Here is a 24125-nt window from a genome sequence, read left to right as displayed (position 1 = left end):
CCAGCAGAGGACAGACACGGCAGGACCAACGGACCCAGCAGATCCTGGGGACCCTCGCAGGATAAGGCTCTGCCCATGGAAGAGCCTTTCACAAGCCTATGTGCAGCCTGTGAGACAGAGGAGGGAATTTCCATGTGTCAGATGATAATAGCATTAACCTGGGAGACTGGGAGCCAGGGCAGCAGAATATTCCAGCAGTGCTTCTAACTGGCTGGCTGTAAATCTGAGATTCCAACAATTCCTCTTCAGGTTCAAGTTGGATTAACGTGCTAGAGCAGCTCACAGAATTCAGAAATGTGCACTCACTGGCTTGTCAGTTTATTGTAAAGGCTGTGACTTGGGAACAATCAGATGGAAGAGGGGTGTGGGGTGAGGCGGGGAAGGGGCACCCCAGATCTCCATGTGCTCACCCCCCGAGGCTCTCTGAACCCCGTCCTTTTTGGTTTTTATGGAGGCTTGCTTCATCACATCAGCATGATTGATTAAATCATGGCCATTGGTTCAACCTCCAGCTCCCTTTCCATCCTGGAGGTAGGGGTGGCAGAAGTACAGGTACCAGCCCTCTGGTCTCAGGGTTGGTTCCCCTGGTGACAAGGGTCCCCTGCTTTCCAAAAGTCCCCTTGTGCATAAACTCAGCTGTGCTAGACAGGGTTTGCTATGAATGTCTGCAGACATCTTTTTCACTCTTATCTTTTAGGAAACTGCATAGGCTTTAGGGGTTCTGGTGAATAATGGGGATGAACACCAAACTATATATTTCTTAAGTCACAGCATCACGTGTGGAGAAGGCAGGATGATGTTCATGACATGTCACTGTGGCTGTGATGTGTGTGTGGTGGGGCATCTGACCTAGGGTCCCTGCAAAGTTTGCAGCTTCATCTCTGCATATTAAACACCACCCTCCCTTTTTGCATCAAACAGAATAGGAAACAAAACAGACAAATCAGGCCAAGAAATGAAGATAACACCTTAATAACAGAGTGGGGCAAGGCACTCTCCATGGATGGCATTATCTACTGGAATTCTCACTACCATTTTATCAAATTATTGCTCATATTGGGTTGCAATTTTCATTCAAAGGGAAGGAGAAAATGCTAGTTGATGGCCTTGATTATTGAAACATGAATTTGTGAAATGAGTCTTTCCCTCCTTCAGGAAAAGCAACCTCATGGTGGCTGTCAGGAGCAGATGACACCGAGGGAAAAGACACAGAACTGCCCCCTGGCGCCCCAGGCTCATTCTCAGGCTCTCTGATTTCACCAAGGTCACTGTTAGCACAGAGAAGCCATCATTCTCCATTTAGCATCTTAGTCATAATGGGGAAAAGTGTGGACAAACAGATCAAAGGAAGATGTCAGAGGTCAAGGGCCACGACCCAAGTTCCTGTCCCATCTCTTCCCAAGCACCAGAGTTGTCACTTGACAGTGACCGGAGAGAGAGGACCCAAAGCGAGCAGGCCTGTCCACCCTGGAGGATGCGACCGCCCTTCTGATTTTTTTCTGTTCTGTGCGATACTGATCTTGTTACTGAAAAGGCGAAATCTTGATCTTCTCAGACACCCAGTGCAGAGCCATCCCAGGCTCCAGAAATATGCCTATCAGGCTCAATTCTTGACATCCTGGGAGAAGAAGCCTAGACTAAAGCTGAGAGCAGCCCCCTAGGCAGGAGGCTCTCCACTCACCCTCACCAGCTGCTGCGGGAAGGGCCCACGCGAGTTCTCTGGCACGTTGATGGGTGGGATGACCCAGTCCCGTTTCTGCCTTCTCAGCCCGTTGGAGCTCTGGCGCTGTGGCCATGGCAGCAGCGTGTCTTTCGGAGGCTGGACGGGGTCCGGAACTGTGTTCTTCTTTCCTTTCTGCAGAAAGGGAGAAAAGAGGCAGAGGAGCCTGGTTAGGTTTTGCAGAGGAAAAGGCATCACTTAGAATCTGTGTGTGTGTGTGTGTGTGTGTGTGTGTTAATCACTAAGTCGTGTTAGACTCTTTGCAAACCCATGGACTATAGGTTGTTAGGCTCCTCTGTCCATAGGAGTCTCCAGGCAAGAATACTGGAGTGGGTTGCCATTTCCTTCTCCAGGGGATCTTTCTGACCCGGGGATTGAACTCTGGTCTCCTGTATTGCAGGCTGATTCTTTACCATCTGAGCCACCAGGGAAACCCCTGGAATCTAGATCCAGGAAAAGACAGGATGGTGTTGGGAAAGGTGTGTGTGTAGGGGTATATGCTAGGGGGAACAATTCTAGCAAACCTCTCGTCTGTACAAAGAAATGGATTACAGATTGAGTGGGGGTAAAGAAAATACAGCTGACTATTTAACAAGTAGATCAGGGCTTTTAAAGAGGAAAACAATGGGAAAAAATGACAAAGGAAAGTACTCATATATTTTAATTTAAAACCCTTATTTATGGATGAATTTACAACAAATATGACCAGAGTTAATAACCTCACTATATAAAGAGTTCCTATAAATCAATAAAAATGGAACTTTATTATAACAGGAAAAAGACCACGAATAGATAATTACAGCAAAATAAATACAAAGGATTGATAAACTCATGAAAAATGTTCACATCTTCCAGTTATCAAACCAAACCAAAGTGGTGTATCTTCCTCACCCATCACAGTGATGGAGTATATAAAGTGAGCCCTCTGCACTGAGGTGTATGCTCTGAGTCAGCAGGGCTGATAATTGAGGGTGTGGGATTTGGTGTCACACAGACCCTCGTCCAAAGATTTGTGGACATAGGGAAGGCCCTCAATCTCTCTAAGCTTCAGCTGCTTCTTTTAAAAAGTAGGGGTGGTATAACAGTACTGAATTCAGAGAGTTGCTATGGAAATTAGACTGGTAAGAGCCCATGCCTGATGGGAACCAGTGGGTCTGGGTGTTGGCTGTTCTGAAGTCATGGACCTCGTCACTGCTGGGACCAGCATTTGGCCAGTGACTTTCAAGGGCCTCAGAAAAGATCCTTGCTCTTGACCCCATAACTCCAGAGCCAAAACCTGTCCCAGTGAAACTGTGTGGATAAAACCCTACAAATAAAGACGTTCATTGTAGTTGTCTTTATGATAACAGTGTGTATATATAAAAGAGTAAAAATATCAGGAAAAAATTCTGGAATTCGGATAGTAGTAAATAGTAGTTAAATGCATTGCACTGCGTTCATATTTTGGGATATTACATGTCATGAGAAGTTACTCTTTGAATACACGAAGAAATTCCATACGATAATAGTAAATGAAGAGACGGTGCCAAAGTTACAGGCGATATGAGTCCCATGATTTTTTCAAGGGTAGAGAAAAGGCTGGAAGGAAACACACAGAAATGTGAACTCTGGTCTTCTCTAGTCACCAGTGAGTTTTATTTTCCTTTCTTTCTTTTACCTTTCTATATTTCGGGATGTTCTAATGTGCATGGAATTCTATAACTAAGAACTCCTGTGTACCCGTGGCGCCTGCACCTGTGTGGCCTCCAGGCTCACTTTCACGGCGCCCCGAGTGGCTGCCTCTGCACTTTCCACAGTTGATGTTCCTTTTACTCCAAGCCTCAGAGCCAGGAGCACACGGGAACTCATGGTATGGAGACAGAATAGACCAGGATAGCCCAAGCCTGGCTGGAGGCACCTGGCCCTACATGGCCCTTCTCTAGTCATGGCATCGCCTCCACCCTCAGCTGAGCTCTGGACCCAGTGAGAACCCACTGCTCTTGGTATTGTCTGCTGTGGACAGAGAGCCTGCCTCACTCCCTTTTGCAAAAAAGTTGCATAGAAATGTTAGACACACACAGACAAAACTAACTGATTTAACAACAACAACAAAAAACAACAACTTGTATCCTTCCCCAAACCTAATGTTGATTTTTCTGTTGTTTAGTGCCTCAGTCGTGTCTGTCTCTCTGAGACCCGGTGAACTGCAGCACACCAGGCTTCCCTGCCCTTCACCATCTCCTGGCGTTTGCTCAAACTCATGTCCATCCAGTCCCTCATCCTCTGTCGTCCCCTTCTCCTCGGGCCCTCAACCTTTCCCAGCATCAGGATCTTTTCCAATGAGTTGGCTTTTTGCATCATGTGGCCAAAGGATTCATACTTAAGCTTCAGCATCAATCCTTCCAATGAATATTCAGGGTTGATTTCCTTCAGGATTGACTGATATGATCTCCTTGCTGTCCAAGGGACTCTGAAGAGTCTTTTCCAGCACCACAGCTCGAAGGCATTAATTTCTCGGTGTTCAGCCTTTTTTATTGAACAGCTCTCACATCCATACACAACTACTGGAAAACCATAGCTTTGACTGTACAGACCTTTGTAGGCAAAACCTAATGCTACATCAGCGGAAAAACCTATCTAGGCTAACCGTATTCCACTGAGACCTCCTCTGGGACTTTCCCTACCAGGGCCCAGCTGTCTTCCGTGTTGAATTCCCGTACTTAAGAGTCTGCGGCAGTTAAAAACCAAAAGGTTCCCTAGGTTGCGTCCCACCTTCATCAGAAGGATCTGTGCTAGGTGTATGCATCCCGAGGCCTTGATTTCTCAGGAAGCCTGACATCCTCCCAGCCTTGTGACCAACCCTGCGTCTCTCATGATGATGGTGGGGTTGTCTCTAGGCTCCTTGATGAGCATCACAGAACAGCTTTCAGGTTGGTCCAACGTGCAGAACAGCCTGCACGTTGCCCCTTCCCCGGCAGCCAGAAAGTGAAAGCGTTAGTGGTTCAGTTGTGTCCGACTCATTTTGACCTGGTGGACTGTAACCCACCAGGCTTCTCGGTCCATAGGATTTCCCAGGCAAGAATACTGCAGTGGGTTGCTATGCCCTCCTCATGGGAATCTTCCTGAGCCAGGGATTAAACCCAGGTCTTCTGCATTGCAGGCAGGTTCTTTATCATCTGAGCCACTAGGGAAGTCCCTGACAGCCAGGATGCAGATGACTGCTCTCCATGTGCCCTGGGCACTTCGTGGGCACTGAACGTTCTGCACCGTCTCTGCCTGCATCCTTCCTCCCTTCAAGGCCACAGGAAGGTCATCCCTTCTCTACCAGGGGACCCAGAGAGGCCAAGTCGCTTCTGAAGTCCTCTTAGCTCATTAGTCAGAGGCAGGATCTGAGTGCCGGGGGTCAGGCCTCAAGGTGGAGCATCTGGCTGCATGCCACCCTCACTTCTGGGGTCTCTTCGTGAGGTCACATCCCCTCTAGGAGTCCTCATGTCAGCATGCAGTGGGTTGGTTAGACAGGGACATTCCCATCTAAGAGGCCCAAAGACATTGGTTTATCTCTGAGTTCCCTGCAGGTCAGCTTGCAGGTTAGAAATGCAAAGTGTGAGATCCCAGCCCGGACTCATGCCCTCTGGGGTGATGCCTGTGGTGTGTGTTTACAGAGCCCTCCAGGGGACCAGGGGGCTGTCACTCTCCACAGACGCAAGACCTCACCCCTCAGGAAATGAGGGTCACCTGTCCCAGCAACTGCCTCAGGAGATGGGAGCATGACAGTGTTTGTTCTGAGCTTGTCGGCATGAGGGCAGCAGCTGGAATCAGCCAGATTCACCTCGCACCACGGTGAGGGTTTGTGGGCCGGGGTCCCAGCCACAGGCACAACCTCTGGGAGGTGAGGACTGGACATCTGGGCTCCCCCCACATCTCCCTGTGCACGGTGCCGAGAACACAGGTCTACCTGGGCACCTGCTAAGGCTCACGTGAGCCTCTGAATCTCAGACTCAGGATCTGAAAGGTTTTCATTGAGCTGTTCTATTCTCCTTTAAAAAACCTGCCTCATCCTCCTTTGCTGAGGCTGCGCCTCCATGGCGTTAATTTCCCTAGTGTTGTTTAAATAAATTGCACATATTTGCTACTATTTTAAAGCTGTGAGACAAATGTAATAACAAAATCTGGAGAAGATCGATGCCAGACCTGAGCTAGCTTCGCCGGGACGGGAAGACACACCCGCTCCTCTGGGGGAGGGACGCCGATGCCAACATGGACGAGCCATTGCCCACGGGCGAGTGCTCGCTTCTGGACCTGCAATAACCTTGGGCCACTCAGATCATGGCTTGCAAACCCAGATGCACAATCACACAGATGGGAAATTACACTGTAGCCTCTCTGGAGAGCATCTCTGAGCGGATAACAGGCATTTCCCCATGCGCCAAGGTCACCAGTGCTTCTGAGCCATGATGGTGCTTCTGAGCCATGATGGTGGATGTCAGGTGAGACATGAATGTGGCCTCTGTGCTCCCGTTACTAAAAACCACACATATGCGTGTTCATGTCCAGGCCTATATAGGCACATGCATGTATGGACACGGACACGTATGTATATGTGTACATGTGTGCATATGTGTGTGCTCTGTATGTCTCTCTCTCTGTACATAAGGTGTCACAACTTTCTCAGAACCAACAGCCCGGCCCTGACCTGGTGACCAAGCCCATATCACTGGTTCCTTACAGACACTTCAGCTTAAGTCAGAGGCCTTATAACTGGTAGGGGGAGGTTCCTGACTGCTGGGCTGGCCTTGGATTCGGCCACACTTGCTCTGCAGGTCTGCAGAACAGCGAGCACTGAGGAAATCTCCTGGTGGTCTGGTTGGACCGTCGATCCAGCCCACCTGCCTGCAGAGTTGGCGGCTGTGGAGATGGTGTGCAGCGGACGGGGGCGGGGGGGTGGCATTTGAATCCTGACGCGGTTCCCCTGCATTCTATACATCACCCCCTGCACCTCTGTCCTGTGAGTCTGGGTGGAGTCTGCTGGCTCTGGGGACCCTTAGAGCCCTGACCTAGGATGGGGTGGCAGGTGGGCTTCTACAGGGACATCTGGAGGGGCTAGGGCTGTCCTGCCCGCAGGTATGGCCTTTCCCCAAGAGGGCAGATGAGGGTGGGGACCATGGCTCCCAGGCATAGACAACGCAGAGACTGGACACTCTTTTGTGAAGCCCTGAGTCTGCCTGCTCCTTAAACGGCTCTTATTTACAAAGCGTCTCTCCTTTGAGATGGCCTCTCCCACTGAGCCTTAATCGATCGGGCTCAGCACTGGATTCTTCTGCTGAGGAGGCTCTGAAACGGTGAGCTGCCCAGAGGAGTTTCCCCAGGGCCGGTGGGGGGTGGGCGGGTGTCCTTGCACCAGGCCTGGGCCCTGAGTGAGTCTTTTACTTCCCCTGGGCCTCTGTTTCCCTCTCCAGGGGCCAGATGAGCTCTGGGGGCAGCTGGGCTATGGGCCAGAGGTGGGGAGCGTCTGCCTCAGGTCACAATCTGGGGAGGTTAGGTGGTCTCACTCCCGAACGATATAGGTGAACTACAGGGTCGCATCCTCAATAGACACACACTCTGTAAAGAAAACATCCAGTGCCTGTGTGGCTGCTTGGGCTGGTCCCCCCTGGAGAGGTGTGAATCCCGCTCTGCCTGTGGCTCTTGGGGGTCTGGGGTGCCCAGGACAGGGTCTAAGATCCTTCCAGGTCACCTTGTCTCTGGGCTCAGTGCTTTTCTCTTGGCAGGGTTTCTGGACCAATCTCAGGTGTAGCATCCTCTGTCCAGGAATAAAGGGATGCACCCTCACACTCAGGAACACACTTCAATGAACTCAGGAGAGAAAGGGATGCAGGAGGACAAGGACTGTCCTCCTTTCTCAAGGGAAGGCCATGGCCCCAAGTCCACAGACAAGCTGCACGATGCCCCCCACCAAAATCATCACTTTCTACCCTCTCCCTGCACTAAGCCCAAACCTGGAGCCCAGCAGTGACCCTTGTGCCCATCTCCCCGAGGTGGCTTTCTCCCCAGCTCCTCACCGGGCACACCGTCTCATTTTCTTAAGTTCCTGCAGCCCTTCGTCTGCCCAGCTCTGCTCTCCTTTCAACGAGGTTGTCCTCTGAGTCTGATTATGAGCGTAATTGAGAGCGACTCCCCGGTGAGGTCTTCAGGGACTTGCCGACACCAGGAAGAAGCTGGGTCATTTCCCTCCCATCATCGTTCACAAGTGAAAGATGAATAATGCAAAACTATCCTGGGGCAGGTTTTAAATTATCGCTTCTTTTTTCCTTCCTTTTTTTCCAAAAAGGAAAAAAAATGAGAGAGAGGAAAGTATCAGGGAAGGACGATAGTCATACGCTTCTCCTCCGATCTATATGCAAAAACTTATAATTGGTTATATGTTCCTGTTATCCAACCACTCACTAGTAGGAACACAGAACTATGACGAGCCAAGTATAAGCAAATAGGTGACTCATAGAACACTCAGAAGTGAGCAGGGAATACAAACAACCCAGGCTCTGTCTCCAATGTAGAAACTCCTTCTTGGCCGTTCTGGATTGAGGATGGTTAGCAGTGGGTAAGTGGAGAATATTCACCTTTCCCAGTGATGGGAGTGAAGGTGAGGGTCCCACCATGAGCCAGTCTGGGTCCTGGGGCCCTTGGCTGTGACTGGAGCAGGTGGACAGGGAGCAGGGCCCGGGACACAAGCCCTGGTCATCACATGTGGGTGCCTGGCCCTTCAGCAAAGTGCAGTGAGCTCCACTGTCCTCCAGAGAAGATGGCTCCCCAGAGGCCTCTGCCCTCAGGGGACGACGCGGATCTGGAGGTGGCTTAAAAACTCCCAGACCATGGTGTGTTTCTTAAGAGCGCCCAGTCACCCCGCCCTTCAAGGACGGGGTCACAGATGAAGCCTGATGCCCCCACAGCCATTGCACGAAGTTGTTGGGTCCCAGGCTGCTCTGCCTCAGTGCCATAAATTTCCCCCACTAAAAGTTATTTATTTATTTTTGGCTGTGCTGGGTTTTCGTTGCTATGCGGGCTTTTCTCTAGATGTGGCAGGTGGTGGGGGGGTACTCTCCAGTTGCGGTGCACGAGTTTCTCATTGCAGTGACTTCTCTTCTTGGGGAGTATGGGCTCTAGGGTGCATGCCAGCCTCAGTAGTTGGGGCACATGGGCTCAGTAGTTGTGGCTCCCTGGCTCTAGAGCACAGACTCAGTAGTTACAGCACATGGGCTTAGTTGCTCCGTGGCATGTGGGATCTTCATGGACCTGTGTCTTCTGCATTGGTAGGTGGATTCTTTACCACTGGGCTATTAGCGAAGCCCTCCCCCCACTTTTGAGAGAATAGCATAAGCACAAGTCCACCCGATTCAACAAAGGCTAAATTTATTAGAAAATGTTCAAGCTAGCTCCCTGTGGGACCTGTCCACCAGGCAGGTAACCCTGATGTCCACAAGGACGCTTCTTAATCAAGGGGCGCAGGGTGGGCTCCCTCCCCCCAGAGGTGATAGTGGGCTCTCACCACCCTGGGCAGCTCCTCCTGGGGAAGGTGCCCCACACATTCCACCACCTTAATGGGCAGTGCAACCCCGGACCCTTAATGCCGAGAGATAAGGCTTCTGTGAGGCTGGAGCCTGTGGCTGCAATTTGCATAAGCAGATAATGGAGGGATGATGCAGGCAACAGGGAATCCTGTTCTTTAACCTGCTAGTCTTCTCTGCTCTCTGGTCTCTAGGGTGGCCATGTGCCTGGGAGCCATGTGCCAGCACCTCTCTGGGTGGTGGATGCACAGCTGAGGGTCAGAGGTCTGGGACCAGGACCTGCACTGAATTTCCTGGGAGATGCGGGGAGAGGAAGTCCTCAGGTGGAAGGCCCTGGGAGCCCTGATTAGGCTGGAGGTGCTTCTTTTTCATCACAGAAGTCAACCTGTGCCCGTGAGTCTCACTCTACTACCATCTCTGGGTATCTCCCTTTCCTTTAACCAGCGTCCAGCCCTGCTTTCTGCTGCACCTTCCTACGTCGAGTGACCACGATAGCTTGCAGTCTCATCGGACCCTCTCGGTGGCCCTGATATTGGGGAAGGGGGTGGCCCATCCCAGCAGAAACATGACCGATGTAGGGCTTGGTGCTCCCAAGTTACAGAATTTGTGGGTCTGTGCTCAGAATGAGACATGAGGGGATGACACGCTCTGTCTGCGTGTGGACTCACACTGTGTGTGATGGAACATAGGTGCATGAGATTCACCCTCAAGAATCAGTGTTATTTATGGCTCTCTCCTTGGTCTCTGATTCACCAGCCTTCCTGTTTTCATTGCTTCCTTACAGCTTTGGGTTAAACATGCTTCAAATAAGGAAACAGCGTCCTACCCATCCCAACTCCCCCAAATGTCAGGTCTAGTACTGATTTTCACTGAGGATAATTAGATTTCATGAGAAAAAAAGAGAGGCACCAAAATCTATAAGATAGTTCATTCCTCTACCTCCGACTTCCCTTTCAATATACATTTGAAAAATGGTACATTTTGTTTGCCTGCAAGCATGTATATTTAAAATATTTAACTAGGGTTCTGTCTGCAGCCTTCTGGCTGGTTTCCATGGCAGCTAAGGACCGACAGAATAAAATGGTATTTAACAAACACAAAATAAAACAACAGAAAGATAGCTCCCTTCTTTAACAAATAGAGCATGGGAGCCATTCTAAACAAACATTTGCATGAGTTTGGTTCTGAAAAGGCGCTTAGTGGAATTTTTTTTACATCCACAACACAATGGGGAAGACCAGCGCCCGATCCTTGCCCCCCCTCCCCTCAAAGCAACTATGGTATTTCTTACTTCCCATCTCTTCTAAGAAGGGGAGACTGTTTTGAGAATTCCCATAAAAGTCATGCAAAGAAAGGTCTCCTGCACGAAACAACATGATTATTTCTTTGTGTATCCATATTTGGAAGGAAAGTCTGAAGCTAACACTTCTGTACTCTCTGCCTGGTGTGCGGGGAATGCGGGGGTGGGGTGGAGTGGGGGATGGGATGGACTCCCCAACCCCCGGCCTCGTTTACTTGTACCCACAACAACCCAGGAAGGGATGGGCTGACACGGTCGTCACTCATACCTGGGCAGAGGTCCGAGGACTGGCCAGGTTCATACAGCTGTGACGGCGGCTAGGGTCTGAACTCGGCCTCCCTGCTCCTCACTCACAAGGTGAAGCCCTGACACGGAGGGTGGATGTTGCCGTGCTGTGCGGTTCTGACACCACTGCTGCTGTTTCCTAAGGGTCAGGGTCAGGAACTGTGGGGGTGGGCGCATCCCTGGGGAACCACTGAGCCCTGGTTCTTCAGGCAACTTGTTTCCATCACCATCATCCTCAGGGAAGCTTTGTGTTCTCAAGTAGTTTGAAAACCTCATTTCTCCTAACAGACGCTCAAAGCACACCCCTTGCCCTCTGCAGCCTAGTGTCCCCCGCAAAATGAAGACACAAGATAACGTGTCTCCCAGGGCCTGAGAAGTTCCCCCTGATCCCACCTGGCTCTAAACCAGGCTCTCTGCACTGCCAACCTGGGAAGCAGGGCGTGCTCTGGGGGGCATCCTGTGTACTTGTAGGGTGCTCGGGTCCACACGACGCCAGGAGCACCCCCACCCTCTGTGACAACCCAAACTCCAGGCTTCTTCTCCGAGCGCCCCGCTTGGGGACTTGCTCTAGAGAATTAGGACAATTATGTTTTGCCAGCAACAACGTAAATGAAATTACTCTTTAGTTTACAGAAAGAAGTACAATTACAGTAAGAGAAGATAAATAAATTAAATTAGCAAGTTAAGCCAAAATGTATGACTTTTTCCTGGAGTTGCAAGCGGTGGAACTGGTTGGGATCACTCACATTGGTGTCAATTAGTGAGAAAAACGGTCAGTTTCGTCAGCGTGGATGATTCTGGAAGGCTTTGGTCGGGATGAGCATTGTGTGGGTGGTGAGGGAGGGTCTCGTCTCTTCCTGTTTGTACCTGCAGCTTGGCTCCTGCACAGCTGCAGGAGAGGTGATGAAGGATGCCGGGGCGTGTCCTGCAGAAGTGACGGGTGTCCCCTCATGGGAACAAGGAGGCAGAGTGGTGGACTTGGCTGGGTGGGGATGGCTTCCGCCCTCTGAGGCTTTTGTATTTTCAGGAAAAAGAGAAGCTGAGAGGGGGAGGTGCTAGGATCCAGGTGGTGGGTACTGGTGGTGGGACCTCCTGGAGCAGGGAACGGACAGTGGCCAGCCAGAGCACAGTGGTGAGACACGATGGTCCCCATGGGGTGGGAGAGGCAGCCGGGCCAGCCCCTGGGGGCCTTCATCCCGCTTAGTAAACCAGCCCTGACCAGCGCCCACTCCTTGCCTCTCTCGCAGCAGAGACACAGCAGGAAGCAGGCCGGGCATGGTGCTGGCCAAGCCAAGGTTGCTGCAGAAAAAGCCTCACCCTCCCACCCTTGCTCTCAGGCCCCCTGGAACGCCGACACATCTTAGAATAGACACAAATTCCTCACCAAGGGCCACCTGACCTGGGCTCTGCCTAAGGGTGCTCCCCTAGCCTGAGGGTGCTCCCATCTCTACCTGCTTCTCCTATCTCCGCTCTCGACTCAGATGTCGCACTCCTGGCTCCCTGGACAGACCAGCAGCCTCTGCCTTCTACCGGCCCAGCCCTGGGCCATCCCCTACTCCCAAGAAAGGCCGGGGAAAGTGACCAATGATTGTCATTTCTCCCTGGGCCTGCACCCCGGGCACCTCTCCTCTGCAAAATGAAGACCCTGGCACTCGTTCAAGGGCGTCAGCAGCCTGAAATGTGGTCCGAGTTGGCCCTTCTCCACCGTGTCACTCCTGCTCACCCCGGGGAAGCTGGGAGCGCTCCCCCTGCAGCTTCCAGGGGTTAGAACTCACTCCTGCCTCTGCACTTGCAGAGTGAACAGCTGTGGATTTCTGGGGAGCACTGTGCACCCACTGAGGTCTAACACTGATCACCCATCGTTGGCGGGGCCAGTCGGCTGTGGTCACCACGGATTTCCTTTCTGGCAGTCTATGTGGGTCTGTGACATGGACACTCGGTTCTCCCAGGCAGTCAAGCCTGTGCCTGAAGCACCGAGCTCACCATCATGCATTAACGTGGCTGCCAGGCCCTGGAGAACAAGCACGTGGACAGCAGTCTGCTCACTCGCCGGCCGTACTGTCCTGTATTGGCCACACCGGGAGTCGCTGCTTCTGTCACGTGGGGGCCACCTTTTGGAAAAGCATAGAAGGACCGTCTTGCTACTTTCTGAAGGTGCGTGCACACTCTGCTTCCAGGGCTCCACCTGATGGCCTTCACGCGCTTTCCCAAGGTGGCACTGTTCCAGCTCCACTGGCCCCCTTTGGTTAAAACTCCCAAGTGGGCAGCGTAGGGGTTAAGTCATGGGTGCTGGTCCTCTGGCGCTCATGAAGGGCTGCTCGGGGGCCAGCCTTTCCTTGGGGGCCTCATTGCCGGGGGCGGGGTGTGTCTCAGAAACTGCTTCTCAGCCAGGTCCTCTCCATTCCGTGTCCTGTCACAGATCTGGGTGTCTGTGATACAGATGTGCTCCTTTTACTCACAGAGGCAGACTGTGGGGGTGGGGCTTTAACACCTGTGGTCTTGGCAAGATGTCCTCGCTGGGACTGGAGACCCGAGCAGCGGCGAGAAGAGGACTGGAAGCTCTGAACTCTCATCCAGTTTCAGGAGGCTACACGGATGGTGTGTGTCTCCACCCCTGGGGTCGGGTCTCCACCTCAGCTGGAAGGCACTGGCAACATCCCCAGTGACTGACTGTCCTGGGCTCACCACAGACAGGGGCTTCCACGGCAGACACTCATGTCATGGTTCTGGAGGCCAGAGGCCAAGACCAGGTGTGGGAAGGGCAGTCCCTCCGCAGGGCCAAGTGAGAGGCTTGCCCCAGGCCCCTCTCCTGGAGCCTGGTGGTTGGCAGTATCCTTGTTTTGCAGAAAGGTCACCTCCATCCTTGTCTTCATCTTCACACAGGTTCTGCCCGGGACTGTGCTGTCGTGCTGTGCTTAGTCACTCAGTCGCGTCTGACTCTGCGACCCTATGGACTGTATCCTGCCAGGCTTCTCTGTCCATGGGATTCTGCAGGCAAGAATACTGGAGTGGGTTTCCATTTCTTCCTCCAGGGGATCTTCCTGACCCAAGGATCGAACTTGCATCTCCTGCATTGGCAGGCAGATTCTTTACTGCTGCACCATAGGGGAAGCGCCTAGGACTGTGTCTGTGTTCAAATTTCCTCTTTAATAAGTTCACCAGTCCTGTAGGATTAGGGTCCCTCTGCCCCGAGGACCTCACTGGAACTGACTACGTCTGACAACCTGGTCCCATTCTGAGGAACTGTGGGCTAGGACTTCCACACAGAAACGCTGGGGGCACAGTTCAGCCCAACACTTGGGGAGGTGGAAATCCCAGGGAAAGATGGCGCTTTGGCATCTGGGCCTGGGCACGGGATAACGTGCGACTGAGTTTATCTTTCATAGATGCTGACACACTCTACAATCTAATATTAGTTTCATAAACAACAGTTTCCTCTTTTGCAAAGTATACCCACAGGTCCCATTGACACTTTCAAGTGCTGCATAGCCAGCCAGATGACGAGAGTGCGAGAACTTGATCTCAGTATCGACTGTGAGGCCGAACATCGCTCCAATTCCTTGGGGGCGATGCAGCTCTCCCGTGGGAAATATGTGACCTCATTTGCATTTTCTAATTGAATTGCTATCAGCTTTCCTGCAAGACTGCACTCAAAAACCTTCTTCCAGATTCCAGCCCTGCTGGTATTACCCACAAAAAGACCGCCTTTAAATGGTTGCTAAGAAGGGAGAGGAAAGGGAGAGGTTGCCAGGAGTTTATGGTTCACCTGACCATAAAGCTGCTTTTGCTCGCTCCCTGAGAGTCGCTGAAATGACGGACGAGGGAGACCGTGCTTGATGGGACCTGACACGAGAGAGCAGGGATTTACGGAACCGGGAAATTAGGGGCTCCCTTTGCGCCCTCCTCCGGGGATTCGCTTCAAGTTTCCTTTCATGAGAGTTTCTTGGGACTTTTAAGGTATGGCTCCTTTGAAGCAGACCCTTTGACTTCCCTGGTGGATCAGACCAGGGCATCTGCCTGCAATGCAGGAGACCCGGGTTTGATCCCTGAGTGAGGAAGATCCCCTGGAGAAGGACATGGGCAACTCACTCCAGTATTCTTCCCTGGAGAATTCAACGGACAGTGGAGCCTGGCAGGCTACAGTCCACGGGGTCACAAAGAGTCGGACATGACTGAGGGATTAACACTTTCCCTTTGTGTTTCTAGAACCTTCTACCAGCAGAACTCCCACTTGCGGTGTCCCCCTTGAACTCCCCACCTTTCCAAACCCAGCCAGAAAGCCCTCTGCATGCACTGAAAAGATGCTTTGAAATTGTGAAGTATAAAGGACCTGTGGGAAAGTGCTTGCAACTTCAGTAAACAAACACAGGAATGAGAACAGAATGAACACCTGGCCCAGGTCCCCCCACTCATTCCTCAAAGCCCCCCAGGCCTGCCTCCTCCTGCTTCCTCTGTGAGGTTGTACACACACTCCATGTTGTCCACGTCTGGACCACATCTGCATTTCCCGGCCCTCTATCCCTCGATGCATGTCTGTGGGATTTGCCTACCCTGTTCATTTTTGCAGCTACACAGAATTTCACTGCAGGAAGCCACCACCAGATTCTTAACCAACCTAATGCTGATGAGCCTTTGGGTTCTTTTCAGGTTCATCAGATTCTGGTGCAGAGTTCTTGGTATGAATGGGCACATACTTCCTTTGGGCTTGTACCTGACCAGCGCATGATGAAAAATACACACTTGGTCTCTGCTCCTCATTCCTGACACAGAGCTCTTGAAACCCTTGCAACCTCTGCAGTGATGGATTGACGGGGTACCTTACCCATGGCTCCTAAGTCCCTAGGAATTTCCTGGGTGATAGAGCATTTTTTGTTCTAGTGAAGTGACTCTGGGTGGGATCCTGGAGGGGGCTGGTCACCAGAAAGTTGGAGTCATGATTAGGAACTTGGAACTGTCAGCCTCCCTGCCCACTCTGTCCTCTGGGGAGGGGAGAGGGACTGAGTTGAGAAGTTGAGTTCATGGATTGTGCCTGCGGGATGAAGCCTCCATAAAAATCCCTGAACTCTTGGGTGTGGAGAACTTCTGGGTTGGTGAACACATCCATGTGGCAGGAGGGTGGTGCACCCATCACCACGGGGATAGAAGCCCTTGCATTTGCGATCCGTCTGGACCTCCCCCTACGTAGTGCTTGACCTGGACATTCCTTCATGATAAACCAGGAAGAGTAAGTGTGTGCTGCCCCCAATTCTGCGAACCTTTGTAGCAAATGATTGACCAGAGGTGTGGGCGGTGAGAACTGAGTTGGACAGGAGCGAGTAACCAGGAGGAGACTCATCACTTGTGACCCACATGTGACAGGAAGTAGGTTTGTGGACTGAGCCCTGAGCCTCACGGTCTGTGCTGACTCTGGGCTGCGAGGGTCAGAATTGAATTAAATTAGAGAACACCCAGTTGGTGTCCATGGAAAGTCAGAGGATTGGCTGGGGTAGAAAACCTACAGCTTTGGTGTCAGAGGTGTGAGAAGAGGAACAGTTCTTCTCAACTAGGCCAAGGTATATTCAAATTTAAGTGGAAAAGCTGATTGCTATTGGAGAGGCTGTACCTTAATGCATCCTCACCAAGCACATGGGAGTGCCACTTCTCCACGTTCTCACCAATGTGAGAACTGGTACTGCCAGTCTTTCAAAGGCTAGTCATTCTGGTAGGTTTTTGGCTTTTATCTGCATTGCTCTGCTGAGGTTGACATGTCTTCACACTGGCCCACCACCAGGCGGGTGGGTCTTTCACGGACAGCTTGTTGTTTTTTAATTTTTCTCCTATCAGGTTATCTGTCTTTACATAGTGATTTGAAGCTCTCTCTATATTCAGGTGGATAAGGAAATGGCAACCCACTCCAGTATTCTTGCCTGGAAACCCTACGAACAGAGGAGTCTGGTGGGCTACAGTCTACAGGGTCAGAAAGAATCGGACACGACCGAGCTTGCACACTCATCTATATTCAGGACGTGCCTCTTTGTCAATCACTGAAAGTGAAAGTGAAGTCGTTCAGTCGTGTCTGACTCTTTGTGACCCCATGGACTGTAGCCTATCAGGCTTCTCCATCTATGGGATTTTCCAGGCAAGAGTGCTGGAGTGGATTGCCATTTCTTCCTCCAGGGGGTCTTCCTGACCCAGGGATTGAACCCCGGTCTCAAGCATTGCAGGCAGACGCTTTACCATCTGAGCCACCAGGGAAGCCCTGTCAATCATTAAGTGTCACAAATATCCTCTCTCATCTCCGGTTTATCTTTTCACTTAAAAAATTATTTATCTTTAATTGAAGGATAATTGCTTTACAGTCTTTCCGCTTTCTTAAGTAGTGATAAGTAGATTCTCATTTTTCCGGAAGTCAAATCATCAACCGTTGCTGTAGTCTCTGTACTTCATCACATATGAGAGCTTTCCCCACACACCACTTCCGATTCTCTTCTATTTGTCTGCTTTGTCTTGCACACTCAGAGTTACAATTCACCTGGAACTGATCGGGATGTAGCATGGGGGTAGGGGTCACTTGGGACTTCCCTGGTGGCTCAGTTGGTAAAGAATCTGCCTGTAATGAGGGAGACCTGGGTTTAGAAGATCCCCTGGAGGAGGGCACGGCAGCCCACTCCAGTATTCTTGCCTGGAGAATCCCCAGGGACAGAGGAGCCTGGCAGGCTGCAGTCCATGGGGTTGCAAGGACTCGGACGTGGCTGAGTGACTAAGCACAACACAGGGGTCACTTGACTTTTCCCCTTTAGGGTACCCCACTGGCCCAGCATCACTTATGGAAAAGACAGTCCTCCTCCAGTATTCTAAGTAGGCTGGGCAATTTTTGTTGTTAAAGGGTCACACAGTTAAGTAGTTTAGACATTGCAGGTCAAGAAGCAAAGTCGAGGATATTAATTTAAGTGCTTATACAACCATTTGAAATTACAGAAGCCATTCTTAGCTTGCAGGCATCAGCAGGCAGGTGGCAGGTCAGATGTGACCTGTGAGCTGCAGTTTACTGGCCTCTGCCATCCAGCGCCACTCATGAAAAATCCAGTGTTGGCACTGTGTGTATTTGACAAGGTAAATCAAGTCATTTATGTGAAGTTGGTGAATTGTGTTGTATAAAAGTTAAACCTCCATGAAGATGAAAGTGAAAGTGAGTTGCTCAGTTGTATCCCACTCGTTGCGACTCCATGAACTATACAGTCCATGGAATTCTCCAGGCCAGAATACTGAAGTGGACTTTCCCTTCTCCAGGGGATCTTCCCAAACCAGGGATCAAACCCAGGTCTCCCACACTGGAGGCGGATTCTTTACCAGCTGAGCCACAAGGGAAGCCCAAGAATACTGGAGTGGGTAGCCTATCCCTTCTCCAGAGGATCTTCCCAACCCAAGAATTGAACTGGGGTCTCCTGCGTTGAAGACAGATTCTTTAGCAACTGAGCTATCAGGGAAGGCTTCCATGAAGATAAGACTTTCCAAAATGTTAAATATTTTTTCTGGACGATTCTGTTCCATTTGTTTGACCTCAGACAGTACCATCTAATGACTAGTTCTGCGGCTCTCAGATGGGGCTCCTGGGGAACATCTGGCGATGACAGGAGACAGCTTTGTTGCAAACAGGGGTGGTGGGGTGCTGCTAGCACCTGGAGTGGGCAAGGGATGCTGGCAAACATCCCACAGTGCACAGGGCTGCCCCACATCAGAGATGATCTGCAGTACCTGCAGTGGTGAGGCTGAGAAACTGGTGTGGTTTATCTGGAGTCCTGATGTCTGAAACACCCAGTCCTCCTATTTTTGTGTCGTTCTAGGTTATTCCCACATGTGCACTCAGTCATTCAGTTGTGTACAACATTTTGAGACCCCATGGACTGTAGCCCACCAGGCTTCTCTGTCCATGGGATTGGCAAGAATACTGGAGTGGGTTGCCAAGCCTCCTCCAGGGGATCTTCCCAAACCAGGGATTGAACCTACATCTCCTGTGTCTCCTGCATCGCAGGCAGATTCTTTACCACTGAGCCACCAGGGAAGCCCTTTGTATTTCTGTTTAAAAATTTAAAGTCAGCTCTTAGCCTTTCTATAGAAAAGCAAAGAAAAAACATGTTGGATTTTTGCTGGGATTGTGTTAAATCTATAGAAACCTTTGGGTAGAATTGACATCACCATAACATTAAGCCTCTTATGAACAGGGTGTATCCCTCTATTTTCAAAGATCTCTAAGTGTTCTCAGTAATACGTAGGGAATTCCCTGGTGATGCAGGGGTTAGGACTTCATGCTCTCACTGCCAAGGAGCCGGGTTCAATCCCTGGTGTGAGAACTAAAATCCCACAAGCTGCAGAGTGCAGCCAAACAGAAAAAAATTGCTCTCAGTAATATGTAAGGGTCTTGTATAATTAATGCTATTGTAGTCGGTATCTGGTTCAGAATTTATTTTCTAACTATTCCTGGTCTGTTGTTGTTGTTCACTTGCTCAGTCGTGTCCAGCTCTTTCGACCCCATGTACTGCAGCATGCCAGGCTTCCCTGTCCTTAACTATCTCCTGCAGTCTGTGAAGATGCAATCACTTTTACATCCAGCATCCTTGCTAACATCATTCATTAATTCCAATAAATTAGCCAGAGATTATTTTGGATTTTCTACATTCACGATATAAGCTACACATAATGCTAGTTCTGTTTATTCCGATTTCTTTTTCTTGCCTAAACTCACTGGCTTGAAGCTCTGGTGTGTGATGTAAGAGTGTCCTTGTCCTATTTTTGAAGTCAAGGAAGGCTTTGAGTATTTCAACTGTAGTTCAGATGTTTGCTATAGATGCTCTGTGAGATTAAGAACTGTTTCTTTTCCTCATTTGCTGAACAGTTTCATCTTGAATGGAAGTTAAATTTAACAATTACTCTTCAGATGATCATGTGATGTTTATTCTATTTTGCATTACTTGGGTTAATGTTTAAGTGTTAAACCAAATCTTAATTTCTTGAAACAGACAAATGTGGCCATTGTTTATCCCATGTAAGCATGGGTGGATTCATGTGTGTTAAAATTTTGCTTAGGATTTTTTCCCATCTATTCTGAGTGGACAGGCATGTAATGATCCTCTCTCTCGTTGTTCTTTCAAGGTCCTTGCTGGCTTTGGGAAAAGTTCCTGTTGGTTTCAACATGGTCCCCATTTGGTTGGGGAAGCCATCCCTCTTGTAGGATGAGTTTTAACTCCTTATAGCTTGGGTAAAACTTATCAGTGGAGCCATTATGGTGAGAGTAATTTTTTGTGTGTGATAAAAATCTGAACTAAAAATTTATTCACAATAATAAAACAGTTCAGATGTTCCTTTCATGTTAATTTTGGTAAATTTTATATTCTAGAATGTTACCTATTCCATCTTTGTTTTCAAATATATTGGTATAAATTATATATAATGTCCTCAAGGGACCTTTCTAATGTCTGTGTGATTGGTCATGAGGTTCTCTTGTCTTTCTAGATAGGACTTATTTTCAGGTTTTTTCTTAGTCTACAGTTTAGTGGTTAAACTACTAAGCTGAGCCAACTTCTGCCTTTGTTGATTCTATTATTTTCTATTTCATTATATTCTCCTCTTTGTTTTATTATTCCCTTCTTTCTACTTTGTATTTCATTTCCCATTTTTATAATTTCTTGAGATAAGTGTTAAAATTGTTGATTTTCTGCATTCTTTATCTTGTAATATATGTATTTAAAGCTAAACATTTCCATCTGGCATGACTTCAGTGATTAATACATCCCAACTAGTTTTATTACTCAGTTCAAAATATTCTCCCATTTCCATGTGATTTATTTTCTACCCAAGGGTTAATAAGAAGGCATCTACTTAACTTTCAAATTTATGGGGCTTTTTTCAGTAATTTTCTTTTTTATTGATTTCTAGTTTAATTGTTCTGTGGTAAGAAGAACAGAAACTACATTTTGATTCTAAACTTCTGAAGCATTTTGAAGTTTGCTTGACGTTTGGCTAATTTTTGTAAATATTCTGAGTATCCTTGTAAACAATCTGTATTTAGCAGCAGTTGGTTTCTGTGCTTTACGTACATTTCGCCAAGGTCAGACTTCTTCATTCTGTGCTCCTAATCTTCCATTTCCTTACTGATATTTTGTCTGCATGTTCTATTGTTTACTCACAGATGTTAGTTAAAATTTACCATTAATTTCATACTTGTTTATTTGCCTGGTATTTCCCTGCCCCCATGCTTTTACTTCAAGCTTTTCTATGTCCTTACGCTTTTTAGACATATTTTTTGTAAGCTGCGTGGTGGTGGTTTAGTCGCTAAGTTTTGTCCTACTCTTGTGAGTCCATGGACTGTAGACCCCTTAGAATGTGGTCTGCCAGGCACCCCTCTGTCCATGGAATTCTCCAGGCAAGAATACTGGAGTGGGTTGCCATTTCCTTCTCCAGGGGATCTTCCTGACCCAGGAATTGAATCAAGGTCTCCTGCATTGCAGGCAAATTCTTTACTGACTGGGCTATAAGGGAAGCCCTGTAAGCTGCATATGGATAGATTTTGAAAAATATATTGTCAGTTTGTTTTTTTCCAAGTACAAGAGTTAATCTATTTTTAATGATTATAATTAATAATATAATTGTAAATCTACGCCATGGGTCTTTGATTATCATCTGCTTTTCCTTTTAATTTTTAGTTATCTTATTTTGTTCCTCCAGTCATTTTCGGTTGAGTGCTAGAAATATACAAAAGAAGACAGATATAATTTGAGGTCTGGCATGATACCTTCCCCTGGAGAAGACTGACATTTGCTTCTGGGAAGTGACTAAGGACACCAGCCATCTGGATTACCTTAATCCATTTACACAGAGTGACACTGTTCAAAGGTCGGCACCGCTTTGTAAGGGTGCATCAGCCAGTGTCCCACACCGGTCTCCTCCCTGTCCTCCCAGGCACCACCCTTGTGAGGACCCAGTGGCTGAGATGAGCAAAGGACTCAGAGGGCTGGGACCATGCCAATGACAGCAATAAGATCTACTATTTTTCACCTCTTTGGGGACAATGCTCTCATAGAGTCTGCACCTTGCCTGACCTCACATCATCCCACGTAATCCTCTTAACCCTTGGGTGGGATGTAGGCAGTGTTGCTGTCCCATTTTCCAGAGTAATAAGCCTCAGAGAGGTAGTATGCTTGTCCCAGAACATCAGCTGGTAAGCTGGAGGAGCTCGATCCAAACAGACAATCCAGGGCAGCCAGGCTCTGTTATGATGCTGGGCTCAGCTGTGCCTAGAAAGTCCCTTATTTACTCCTTTCCAGAATATCAGTTCTCCCATGCAGCAAGAGGCTGCAGTCACATAGCTCAGCTTCCCCACCTGTAAAGCGGGGACAGTGACAGCGCCCACTGCTGGAGATGCTGTGAGGATCGATGTGGACACACTTAGGGGCGGGTCCTAGAAAGTCAGGGCAGGGCTCTTTGGGTTTGAAGATAGGAGGCACGGAGCCCTTAGCAACGAAGGTGATGGGAAATAGACAGGGAAGGAGCGGCTCAGGAGGGTGGCAGGGACGTGCCCACTGCCTGCACGGTCACGTGCCATGTGTTCTGGGTGCGGCCCCTTAGTCACCCCGCCGATGCCCTTAACCTGGGGCATGGAATCTGCAGATCAGGTGCTTCTCGGCCCCGCCTGCCATGGGGTTGGAGGGGCACGCATCCTGGGGATTGTCTAATTGCAGTCACCTTCTTGGAAGATCTGGGGATTAACTGCCTCAGAAATCACTTCATTAACATTCTTGACAAAAGGTGTCATTATGTTTTTAATTAGTGCCTTTTATCTGAGGCCATCCATGGGCTTTAGAGAGCCCTGCTCCTTGGCCACAAGGCACCGTTTCCGTTTCTGTATTGCAATTGCAATCAAGATGTAAGCCTTCCACTGCTGCCCTTGGCTCGGCCCTGGCAGGGAGGGGCCCCCACGAGGGCCATGCTGCCCACCATGGCATGGCTGGTCATGATCACTCAGGAAGGGACGGAAAACCACATTCATCTCAGGATTTTCAACATCCTCCAGGTGAGACGCGCGGTCTGAGGGGCACCCCTGTTAGAAGTGTGTTTCAATACTTAGTTCAGCACACCCCGAGGGCACTCAAGATGTCAGCCCCCCTCCCAGGATAAGGCTAGCCACCGAGTCACTGATTTTCTAACCCAAATCACCTCCTAGTGGTTTAACAATATGGCTTAAAAATAAGACAAAAATGAAACACAGCCCCAGTTTTCCAAAGTGAGTTCCTCAGAACACCTGCCTTGAAAGATTTTCCGTAAAGAAGGTTCCTTGGTCAAATAGGTTTGGGGAAACTTGCAGACTGTGTCCCACTGGGGTTTGCTGAGCACTTTAGTCCTGTGAGGTTCTGGACAAATCTGCAGAAAGGCATCTGGTCAGTCTGGTCTAACCCTCCACTTCCTGTGGGCCCTTCCTGAAGGAATACCCATGGATGCTGTCCCTGACGGCCTGTCCTGCTTTAACTGGTGTGTGTCTTTTCTAGTGAGCCACATGCATATCATAACACCAACGGCCACAAAGCCTCCCAAGGCTTCTCCCTCCCTACGGGTCCACCTTCATGTAGATGGACGTGCAGTTGGACCCACCATGCGGGTCTTCTGGGCCGCAATTTCTCTGCTGACCTAGCAGGCCCCAGCCTGAGGCCAACACAGCTGCTGAAACGCTGGCCAAGGTGAGCAGAGCTGGTCCCCTCAGACTCGGGAAACCTAATGTGGGCATTTCCGGGGGCTGAGGGGTCTGGGCCTGGAGTCCTGGGGCACACGGGGCGGAGAGGTCTCTCAGGATGGGGGGGCAGTTGGGGGAAGGTGAGTTCACCCCTCCCATCCTCTCAACACAGCCACACAGCTAAGTTAGAGGGGAAGTCAGAGGGAGGGCTGGGGCCTGGGGACCTGGCTGGTGTGTGTTTATGTGAAGTGCGCCCGCCCTCCTCTCCGTCCTCCCGTTCCTCCCCCTCCCTGACCCTCTCTGCTCCCCCTCCCCTCTCTCTGAATCAGTCTCACACCAGCTACCCTGCCTGCCTTGCCTGGCCAGCCATGTGGCCTCTGTCTTACTTCTCGTTCCTCTAGGCCTCAGGAGCCCCCAGGCTGGGGGGCTACAAGCTTAGGCAGGAGAGGTGCCCAGTGAGAAATGGAGCCACGAGGCCCTTGTTCGCAAAGGAACTGACCGTCAGGGTGCTGATGACCATGCACCAAGCTGATGGGGCCTGTGGGCAGCTCTGCCTGGGAAGGCGGGAGGTCAGAGGTG

General features: G+C 49.8%; 1 protein-coding gene across 1 annotated transcript in view; it reads right to left on the bottom strand.

Moving 5' to 3' along the window:
• CDH4 (cadherin 4, type 1, R-cadherin (retinal)) overlaps nt 1–24125 on the bottom strand; it is a 621238-nt gene that overhangs the window by 102631 nt on the left and 494482 nt on the right. The window contains exon 10 of the mRNA XM_010841909.1: nt 1682–1855. Coding sequence (XP_010840211.1) covers nt 1682–1855 — 174 coding nt within the window. The remainder of the gene's footprint in view (nt 1–1681; nt 1856–24125) is intronic.

This window comes from Bison bison, unplaced genomic scaffold (genome assembly GCF_000754665.1).
Source record: "Bison bison bison isolate TAMUID 2011002044 unplaced genomic scaffold, Bison_UMD1.0 scf7180017864167, whole genome shotgun sequence".
Classification (NCBI taxonomy): Eukaryota; Metazoa; Chordata; class Mammalia; order Artiodactyla; family Bovidae; genus Bison; species Bison bison.
The sequence above is the reverse complement of the archived record's forward strand: the minus strand, read 5'-3'. Positions and strand labels throughout refer to the sequence as shown.